Source organism: Gasterosteus aculeatus, chromosome 16 (genome assembly GCF_964276395.1).
Source record: "Gasterosteus aculeatus chromosome 16, fGasAcu3.hap1.1, whole genome shotgun sequence".
In the NCBI taxonomy this organism is placed as follows: Eukaryota; Metazoa; Chordata; class Actinopteri; order Perciformes; family Gasterosteidae; genus Gasterosteus; species Gasterosteus aculeatus.
Window position 1 is genome coordinate 10523889 of NC_135704.1, and position 11515 is coordinate 10535403.

General features: G+C 41.8%; 1 protein-coding gene across 3 annotated transcripts in view; it reads left to right on the plus strand.

Annotated features, from left to right (window-relative positions):
• Positions 1–5667, plus strand: part of atf2 (activating transcription factor 2) — a 14055-nt gene extending 8388 nt beyond the window's left edge. For 2 of the 3 annotated variants that reach the window (XM_040201517.2, XM_040201518.2), the window contains exons 11-12: positions 1371–1476; positions 4027–5667. In XM_040201517.2, the coding sequence (XP_040057451.2) occupies positions 1371–1476; positions 4027–4235 (315 nt within the window). In that variant the 3' untranslated portion in view covers positions 4236–5667. Of the gene's footprint in view, positions 1–1370; positions 1477–1969; positions 2175–4026 lie in introns of those variants that run through there. The other variant, XM_078091059.1, reaches the window with a different exon arrangement.
• Positions 5668–11515: the final 5848 nt, after the last annotated feature.

Here is an 11515-nt window from a genome sequence, read left to right on the forward strand (position 1 = left end):
AAGAAAAAAAGAGATGCTGACATGACCCAGCTGATCAGTGGAACTGCCTTTAATGATGCACAATTATTTTAACATCATCCTTAACTGGCTTTTTAATGAGATGTCAGACCAGGCAGCTCACAGAGCTCGCAGCATCACCCGAGGCCCATTTGCTCAATTTTGATTAATTCTCAAAGTTAGAAGAAGGTTTAACTCTCTGAGTCCTGTTTAACATTCCAGGTAATACACACTGTGACCTCACCGTTCCAGCTTCAATGGCTGCATTACTGATACGCTTCAACCAAACACTGCGTTCTCTGCCGAGCTGCAAAATGAGTTTTTATTATAACTAAATTCTTTTTTAAGGAATTCTCATTTTGCAATGCATGTAAAACATTTCTGATGTTTATTTCCTCTGCATCTTGTATCAGAATTATAAAGAGATTAAAAGGAAAGTGTTCATACCGGAAACCGTGTATTCATGGCTTTAGCTACTTGTGATGCAAAAGCTCCCACCAGCTGTGTTTAAATAGCTCAGCCAACACCAGCAATACCAACCTGATGGAACCAAATGAATTGGCTGCTTTCAATAGATTAAGCTGCACATAGTCATTTTTTAGAGGGAAAAGAGAAGGAGCTTAAATTTGCCACTGGGTGTTCTGCTGGCCTCCGCCGCTCTAAATCCAGTTAAAGTCACCTTCAGCGTAATGTGGCCCTCGTTTACGACATGCAGAAATCCTCAGCACCCCGGGGAGCTGTAATGACACAAGAGTGTAAATCTGGATGCATCCGCCTGGTTGCACTGACAATCCGAACAGCTCACCTCCGACAAACGTGCTGGTCGGTAGACGGTGAAGGCTCATAATTATTGGGCAGGAAAAAAGGTAATGAAGAAGTGTTAGATAGAGTTTATCTGCTGTGTGGTCGTTTAGGTCCCACGTACGAAGGAGGTCAGGAGAATTTAACCCTTTTGATCCATATACTGTGAATCAGATTTGGGGTTCAGATCTGATGTTCTGAAGGTAACAAGAAAAGTACTATAGTATCAGGACATGTTTGGGATCATGTAGAAGAAGTGTCACCGTCACATAGTTTATCCACCAGTGGGGACCAACACAACCAACACAAATTCACCACTCAGTAAATGTCATTGTCAGTATTTTTTCAAAAGAAATCTTGTTCCTTATCAAAATGTTTGTGTTGCATGTGTCTATGTAAAAAAAACACCTTTTGGTGTTTAATTGTTGCCCGACTTTTCGGTGTTATCTGGTTTTGTAAAATAATGTATAAGATTTAAACATGTGCACATTTTGCCTTTTTGTCACTTAAATTGTAAACTAATGTACTTCATGCTTTATCGAGGGCTGTTGTGTGTCTCCTCTCTCTCAAAGAATGAAGTCACCCTGCTGAGAAACGAAGTGGCTCAGCTGAAGCAGCTTCTTCTGGCTCATAAAGATTGCCCTGTAACCGCCATGCAGAAGAAGTCTGGCTATCACAGTGAGTAACGCTCCATTATTCTCAGCCCGAGGCCTCCGGTGAAAGCCTTCCAAGATGAGCTCCGGCTAACCAGCGGAAGGACATGTCTTACTTATGGCTGCTGACATATTAGATTCCATTTAGACAATGAAAAAAAAGAAAACTTTGCAAAAGTTAAGATATTTATGGGCAGTGTAGTAGACGTCTTTCTCCCTGGCGTCCTTTAAAGGGGGCCACAGGTGGCGTCCCCAAGAAAACCAATCGTCTCCTCCTCATTTGACACCTAAATACATTTTTATCAGACGAAACCAGCTGTCTGCAGGACGGAATCTGAGCCACCAAATGCTTTGACTGTCAAGAAATCTTTTTTCTACCCAGAAACCGTCGTTACGGTTTGAATAGAAGAGCAGGTTCTGCCGTTTGTAGCCTCTCATTTAGACTCGTGTCACGGGTGTTTCTTCCTTTCCAGCGACCACGGCATTCATCCGCTCATAACTCACCTTTCCCTCCACAGATAGTCGGCATGCGACGGGAACAAAGTCGCCGCTTCTCCGCTGTGCCCCGACCACCTTCCGCTGACTTGTATTGACAATGATTGCCTCTGAAATGAGTCCATTAAAGCAGCCAGCCTGACAAGACCGCAGAGCCTTCTCGTGGCGGCGCGTCCGCCGAGCCCGGCTGTTCATTACGCGTCCCTTTATTGCCGACCGTCCCACTGACACACGTCACGTGCATTACGGGGCCGCTGGCTTCCAGGCGAGAGAGGGCTGTCACAGCCGGGTCTCATTTGCTGTCGCCTGGTTTGTTTTTCAGAAAGATCGGCGGATGAATTGGGTCATCTTTCTCCTTGCGTTTGGATGTCTGGCCCGTGTTTTTAGACCTTTTGTGAAGGATGACATTTTGAGCGCGTTTTACCCTTCTTGGGAAGATGGAGCTTCCATCCAAATACCCTAGTTTATCAGTTTGCCTAATGAGGGGGGGGGTTTCAGGCGAGCCATTCGGTGAATAAAACGTCCAGGAGAATAACAAAGCAAAATAACAATACGACCACAGAGCTTTCACTGTTGATCCATTATCCGCTAACTCTTTCCACTTGGCCTCTAGCTAAATATTTAAGCTCTATTCCCTTCTGCTTTGTGAAGTAGTTTGCTCAAACCATCCATTTCTACGGTACATTTGACGTATTATTCATCACTCTCACTGTAAGCCTCTATTTCAGCCATCTAGTCATTACTGAACTAAATGTTTAAATGTCGCTGCTTGCCTGATAACTTTAGGTGCACTTTACATCTTAGTGTGCTCAGGTGTAACAGCCAATGTAATACTTTCAAGTTACATCTCCACGTATCCCCTGGCAATTGTTTAAATACGCCCCGAGGCACAGGTGACCCTGCTCGGGGTTCACTGAATTAATCGATCTTGCTAATTAGCAAAGCACAAGGATTTAATTGTGACTGATCCGTGGCTCTCACTCATGTAAAGGCCTCATAAACACTCCCCCCTCGTCCCCCCTTTTTCTCTATGTTCCATATCCCCAAAGGTTACACTGCCCCGCAGGCCTGGTAATACCCTTCATTGTCCTGCCCAGGCGCAGCCATGGCAGGTGGGAGGAAATTGCCCAGACTGCCCCGCAAACAAGCCAGGACTGGCTTTCGCTTGGCACACAGAGCCGCCCATCTGCTTACAGCGAAAAACCCCACTTCAGAAACCAAGAGAGCAGAAAGAAGCCCAGGCTGCCGAGGGACTCCGGTACATCAGACAGCCTCCCCTTAATGTCGTTAGGAGCGATGATGCTCACTTGAACACGGAACAAACCCACCGAGCTGATTTATTCCGTGGCTGACCTTCTGCGTAGTAAAACAGTTTATAGAGCTCTGACATTCACTCGCACTAAATCACGCGGTCAAAGTCCAGTCAAGAAGGCAGATGAAGCCTCTAATGTGCAGACATTTGTATTGCGCTTTAATGGCTTCTTCTGGCTGTGGAGTCTGTATTTTACATTCTGAAATGCAAAATACCGCCATTAATTACAAAGTAGCATAACAAGTGACTTCGTATCATTAACAATATTAATTATCACCGTGCTCTTTATTCCTTTACGGAACAGAGCATGAGAGTAGAGTCTTTTTCTCCTTTTTTTTTTCTCCCCCCATCAGGATCCAATTAATTCAATGCAACTGCCTAACAGCTGGTGGCATTTCGACTCCAAGTCTTCCCTACTCTCCAGTGTGAGCATCATTAAAATCAGGTGCTGTAATCATCTGTCGCTGCAGTAGTTGGCAAGGTAACAAAAAACAAATGAGAATGCAGTTAGGGATGGGAAACACTGCCACATGCCCGGGAATGTAATGTACCCTTATGATGTGGGTTTAAATTGACATTGGAGCTGTAATTAAAGGAAGGGGTGCAGAAAGTAGCATTATGGGGATTAATGAAACGATTCGCTTACGCCGCATTCACCTGATGAGGCCGACGTGGCGCAGCTCTCCAAAGGCTTTTTTAAAGTTTTATATCGGGTTAATCGGAGCAACACAATCCGAACATCACATCATGTCATCTTTTCCCACACAGTCTCCGACAAGGACGAGAGCTGCGAGGAGATGTCCGTCCCCAGCAGCCCCCAGAACGAGGCCATCCAGCACAGCTCCGTCAGCACCTCCAACGGGGTCAGCTCTTCCTCCTCGTCCTCCTCCTCCTCAGCCGCCGCCGCCGCCTCGTCCAGCGCCGCCACGTCGAGCCAAAGCACAGAGGAGAGCCGGGCTCAGCCTTCAGGGAGTTGATGGTCCCGCACGGTGCCTGATGTTCCCTCAGAGGAAAAGGGGCTCTCTCATCGTTAGTTTTCATTTGTTCGAGTCTTGTCCTCTGTTGGCGATGCGTTGAGGAAAAATGCAAAGGTTTTCTCTGGAATTGATGAAGAGGCACTTTAGGTGTAAGATGTTTGTCTGATTTATTTATGATTATTTTTTATTTAAAAGCAATCGGCCTGAAGGTTTGATCAGTGAATCGTTGCGTCTTACCAGAGTGTTGCTTGTTTGTGGCTTCTTGGCTCGTTTGTTTTCATGACTTTTTAAGGAGCACTGTCTTTATGATGAACTTGAATAAAAGAGAAGTCCCTTTTTTTTCACATTTTGCTTTAAACATTTTGCACATTTTTGAGAGACGGGTTTTTAGAGATCCACAGTCCACATGTTAAGTACCGACAGCTTTTAAGAAGTCAAATTGAATACACAAATGTAAAGGATTCAGTCGGACAACTCTTCTGTGGATGAGATCGGCTGTAGTCGCATCGGGTAGTTTGAATGTTTGAGCTCACCTCTGCTGGTGAATTGTCTTGTCTTAAGGACGTGAGCTTTTTAGGAATGATTTTATTAGCATTCTGCCTGTAGTCTGATGCTGAAGCAGTGATTGTAGGATTGCAGTTCCTTTTCCGTTACTCAATCTTGGTAATGTTGTTCGGTGCCATTCATGTTTTTGGATGAATTACTTCTGTACATTTTTTAATGCAGATTAGATTGTCGACAGTTGTTCTCTCCAATTAAACGTCTCATGAAACATAGTTTCTCAGTAAGGAAATATCTTGTTGTACACTGTCGCTGCTTTTTAAGTGACCGCTTATGACTTTAATAAAGAAAGACATTATGTTCTTCAATGACGTTTTTTTAAAACACTGTAAATAACGTCAGCGATGCCTTTTATGTGATCTTTCTAGGTGTTGTGTCTTTTTTTATTTTTATAGCATAGTGTGGTTTCAGTAGCTGAGCCCTGTTGAACTCAGTAAGCAGTTCTTCCTGACTCGATGTTTTGTCATGTGAAATTACAGCATTAGGATGTGGAATCATGTATATTAGAGGAACACTGCTACCGCCTGTGAGCATTTCATCATTGAAATAATAGTTGGACGCAAATCAAACCATGAAGTCCATTTGCCTTTTTCTCTTAGTCTGTACTCGCTTACTACTATGTAGTTTTATAAGAACAATTTCATTTTTTTAACTGCAAGAATTAAACTGTTTAATAATGTCTCGGTCAGATAAATATCATTAAAAAAGTGCTTTGAACTTGAGTTCATGACCGCTTTGGATAGATGTTTGACCACAACTTAACTGCTAAAAAAAGTTTGGTGTTGAACGTGTACTTGTAACTTGTGAAAGTTCTGTTTATAAATCTGAATTTAATAATTTGTTGTAATAAACCTTTTAATATCTCTTTAAATTCCACCATTGCCTCCTTTTAATTCTCCAGATATAAACCACCTTTGCAGCATGAATAATAACAAATGTCTCCTATTTCTAATAATACGATGATGATGTCAGTATAAACTAGCACAGTAGACAGCACATGCCCGACCAGCTGTTACAATATCCCAGTGCCTTATTGTAGCTTTTCACAAAACGGCCGAGCTTAGCACAAAGGGTCTGTCGTCGCGTTGTAAAGATGTTTGGTGCTGAAGAACAGTTCTTGTGGCGTATCCTGCCACCTTGTGGAAGATGTGTTGAGTCTTAGTCCAAGGAAAAGTGGAGGTACTGAGCCTGCATTTCAAAATAACTCACAACAATACTAACAACCAATATTACACCGCAAACACTTTTCCCATAATAAAGTTAACTTTTCCCATAATAAAGTTTTATTGTGTATGTTGGTGGTTCGAGTCCCGGCTGCCCCATGTCTCAAGTCGAAGTGTAGGAGCAAGAAACCTAACCCCTAATTGCTCCCTGGGCAAAAAGTAAAAAGCCATGGGTTTAAAGTGTAATGTAAGTCGCTTTGGATAAAAGCGTCTGCTAAATGACCTGTAATGTAATGTGATGTAAAAAAAGTTCTCGGTAAAAAGTTTTCAAAAACAAATTCATAATTTGGTCCAGGTTTGACAATTTTACACACCGCTTTTTCTGAAGTTTCTTTATAAAAATAATGAATCAAATTTTATTACTTGATCACATCTGCATTTTTTGGGGATTTCCTTTGGAGTTCAGTGATGTAGCAGTAATTCCATGTTCCATTCAATTCCAAGTATGATGAAATAGAAATCTTAAAATAAAGTATTTATTCCTAAAGTTCATAAATGTGTTCATAAATTATTTTCCATCACTTACTAACTTTTTACCATTGTGATACACTTCAATATTTGCATTTCATTTATTCTCCAAACACACAAAAACACTCACAGACACAAGATACATATTAACACGTTTAGACTCACTGCTGCCAACATTTCCCTGTTACAGTGACTAAAATGTTTATAGGGACTGGATTCATACAATTAGCTAAGAGAGCAATTATTATTCTTTCAGGGTAAAACGTTTTTTTATGTCTATGACTGTGATTTGAAGGGATCATTAAATATTTTACAGAAATTGTGAATAACTGAAACCTGAGCAGAGGATGATCCTCATGACTTCTCTTACGTATATATATATATATATATATATATATATATATATATATATATATATATATATATATATATATATGGTCCAGGAAGGAGGTGTTGGAAGCGTCTTCCCCCGACCAACTTCTGTCTGTTGGTCTCTGCTGCCACAGTATTTTAGTATTTCCTTTTTCATGTCTAAAAACCCCTTAGATTGGATTGTTACCATCTGTGAAGAGTTGGGTAAATTGTGGAGTGGACCTACCAGATGTTTTGCTCATTCACCCACCTGCACCAACTCTGAGTCTCCAGCAGGTGGCGATAGATGCAAAGCGATGCCTCAAACGTCAGCACTTGACTTAATGTATTATTTACTCTACTATGGAAACATTATTCAGATCACTTTCAGGAGGCCTCTCAAAGACGTGGACGTAAAGAGAGCTTTAAATTAACCATGTTTGCGTGAGTTGCAATCAGTGCTTTAACTATTCAACTTTTGGGTTTGCAAATAAGTGTCAATGATGAATAGAAATATAAAATCTGTGGTGTTATTCATGTTTTAGAGAACCTCCATTTTGCCTGCCATCAGACTGAAGCTGCAGACGGGCTTAAGTGGGCCGCCTTGATTAGCTGCAGATGCACATAGAGGAGAATTGTAAATGTTACTATGTAGGTCACAGCGTTCACGAATAGCAACACTTTGGGCTCAGTGCTGCATATTTACAAATCTAGAACAGAGTGAGGCCACAGAACAGCTTTGCATCTTTGAAGTTAAATCCAAGGAGAGAGAAAAAGGAGAGCAACACTGATATGTTTTACTTTTTCACCTCCACATGCAGATGATTCATTTTGATTGTTTGATTAATTAAACTCCTCGCGGCAAACAGCTCTGCCTTATTAATTATGCATTTCGCAACGATTTTAATGTTAATTTGATGAGGTTTTCATTAATGAATGCGTGCTCAGAGATATCACCATTTCCTGGCTTCTGCAGCAGGAAGAGAAGCTTTCAGATGACTTTAGACCCACACACTGTGAAATAAAAGTACGAGGCTCCATATTTCCGACAACCATGGAGCACACATGGATATGAAGCCTCAACATACGGCGGCGCCTAATTGGGCGAGAATGGAGACAGAAATAAAGATGGCGGGGGGAGGGCACCAGTTGAGAGTGTGTGTTTTACCCTCTCGACAAATGAGCAGGATAACGAGTGGAGCTGATCTGCTGACGGACAGGCTGCTCCAGCTGTTCCCATGATTCGACAGGTATATCATGCTTTAGCCCTTCGCAGTCTGCTCCGGCAGACTGGCACTTAATTAGGAAAGGATTAAGGCCAAAACAGCCCGATTAAGTGGATGGTGTCATAAATACAGAATGGCGACCCTTTCTCTTTCCGGGGGGCATCAGGGGTGAAACATTTCTTCTAAAGGTTAGCTGAAAAGAAGATGCTTCAGGCCTTACGCTCCAGATTTCTCAACAATGAAGAGTCTTCCCCCTGCTGAGGGGTAACGTCTTTTGAGAACTCACTTTAGCCCCTCGTATACCAGGGAGACAAAGATGAAACGGCTCGATTTACATTTGATTTAGATTATGTAAATAAACGGTCGCGTCCCAAATCAAACACAGGGCACAATTTAAGCTGCATGCAGCAGCGCCGCAGAGATGGGCCCCTATTGTTATTCTAATTTAAGGAATGATGTATTTCTTTCATACGTGGCCTGGACATTTAATTGAACTCTTGACGGGATATAATTTGTTCTCTCTACAAATACTGATAACCACTTATTATTTTCGCTCTCCAACCTCCGAGCACTACTATGCATGTTTGCTTTTCCTCTCGATTTGGAGGGTTTGACTGGGCACGACATCTGGCTCTGCCAGGAGGGATGTGAATCTGTTTAATAGTATTAAAGGGGTGCATCATCTACGCTATCGTGTGGAGGCGAGTCCCTGGTGGGCATGGCCACGTGCAATAAGCCGGCCCGACTCTGCCAATCCCTCCCCTGGGCGCTCCCCGATGCTTCTGGAGGCACGGGGACGTCTGCTCCATTAGCCTCCTCTGGCATTAGCATGCATGAGGTCTATTCATGGCAGCGCGCTTGTGACTGTATGTGCAATGCATACTGCATGTGCAAAGTCTTATTCTGTGTACTCAGTTCTGTTTCCCATGTGAATTGGCTTATTGTGTTATCAATATTTGATACCGGTCCACTCTACTCTCTACGCCTATTCCCTTCCCTTAATAGAAGCATCCGGTCTGAAAAAGTCACGTGGTTGTTTTGTGTTTTTCCCTTGATTGTAGACATGAGTTGTTTCTTTGTGTCTCTTTGTTGTTGTTGTTGTTCTGTGCATCTCATTGTGGTTGTTAACTGTGTTTGTTTGTGCCCCTCTTTCTTTTGTGACCCCAGACCTCTTGGGCCCCCGGGTATGTACCCCAAAGGTTAATCAGTCCATGCATGCATGCTGACCGTACCATGATGGATTGTCTGGTAAAACCAGGGAGGAGAGCTTGGACCAGTCTCATCTGGCCTTGTATTTACTCTTTGTTGTCCTGTGGAAATAATTCCTCGTGCTTCATGAACTAAAGGATCTGAATACTTCTATAAAAGTACTGCAGTAATGCAGGGTATAGAAATACTGAGTTACACGTCCTATAGTGGAGTGCATGTGCAGGTAAATCTCTTGCAATAAATCATCATTCAACAACAAGCTCATCACATAAATGTATTCTGCAAAGCATTGTTTTTTTTCTACTACATATAATATAATTTGTTATTTGTATAGTAAAGGGGAAAAACACTGGTAGGATTCTAGTACAGGACATTCTTTTTAAAGTTATTTATTCCCTTAAAAGGATCTATAATGATAAATATATATTAAATAACCTTTTATAATGCGTCGCTCACTTTGTCACTGGGCTGCTTCACCATCTGCATTTCATGTTCCTATTTGATGACCGTATCTTTCAAAGGCAAAACCGTTTGGGTGTTTAATTCATGAACATTGATCCACTACTGAGAAGCGCGGTGAATGGTCTTCTTATCCCTGCGTGAGGTCAGTTTATTTTTAAATGATTTCACAATGTGCTGGTGAGATGTCTCTGTGCTGAAGCATTGACCCTTCAACATGCTTACACTATCGGGATTATTGATTGTCAGACAGTTCAGCGGGCATCTTGAGGATTGATTTCTTTTAGAGAACTATTGATTTTTTATTCATTTCAATAATTTTCATATTTACATGGATTCATTTGAAAGTTTTACCTGTATTATATTATTATCGTGTTCAAGAATAAGTATTTTATTTATTTACAAAAGAAAGCTCTTCTTTTTCAGAAGCTAAAAAAATATCCTGGACGTGTTCTTGACATTGGCTTGCAGCGTCGACCCCTAGATTTACCCTCCCCCTTCCTCACCCCCTCCCCTTCCCCTGCACACCCTCTGCTCCCTGACCGTTGTTACTTATTGCTCCCTTATCATTGTCGGCATGCAGTTGTGTTGATTTATTGGTTCTGCCGCCATCTTGATCCCCCTCATTAGCTCCTTCATTACGCCGTTGATCATTTCATGGTGGGCCATATTGTACACTTAGTTTTATTGAGCTGCCTCTGAGAACGTTCTTTTGCTCAATGGTTTCCATGACAGATTCCTTATTTCATCACATTTGAGCGTCAGGTTTTAGTCCCTTTTGTTATCAGAAATAAGTAAAAACAAATGTTTTTCTCAGTGTACTAAAGCTGTGTGGTTATTTTAATAGAAACAGTTAAGCAGCATAAGTACTTGACAATAAGTTGTGAACTACTGCCAGCCTCATGCATTTGAGACACACACTTTGTTTATGCTTGTACAAGTGCAACTATGGTATTTAACACTAGTATCTGCAGCCAAAAGACACTTCGCCCACTGCCCAGTTACATTACCTCAGGTGCAATTTTTGTACAATGAATCACATTGACTGTTTGCTATCCAGGCTCCTGTAGCCTCTCTACTATTATTACTATTACTCTCTAGCCTGTGCTTCCTTTATTGTATTGTTCCGGCTGTGCTGCTTCAACTTCCCTGCATGCGATCAATAAAGTGCATTTTTAATTTCAAATTCACTTTCACCAAATGTTTTGCTCTTTTCATAATAACAATATGACAAACCCTTCGTATCAGGAAATGTTGAATGAACCGTCACATGGATGGGGGAAGGTTCCAGTTCGTATGTGATGCACGAGGTAAGCCGCTTTAAAAAAAAGCATCTGTAAATGCTGCTGCATTTAAAACCTGCTGCTGCTGCTCCATTTGTAGACTCATTGTCAAAGCAACAACATGCAGTACATGCAATATGATTGAAATGATCTGAAATGAATGCATCGGCTGTGAACCTGTGATGGGATATCGCAGGGTCAACTCACCATTATACCTGAAGAGTTCACCTCCACAAAATTGATCATGTTGGTGGGAGTTTCACACTTGAGAAAACAATTAACAAAGTGCCTGATTAAGTACATGATTCACACTGCTGTTTTATGTATATACTGAATTGTATTTCTGACGTCATTAAATCGTTCTTTCTGTTCCATCTACGTGGTCTCCCTTCCACCGTCTATGATTGTGCTGCCGCCGCTTTGTGTTCATCACGGGCCACAAAAAGAGTCCGGCGCCTTTTTGTCAGCTGTATCTTCCATTTTCTTCAGCTCTAATTTGA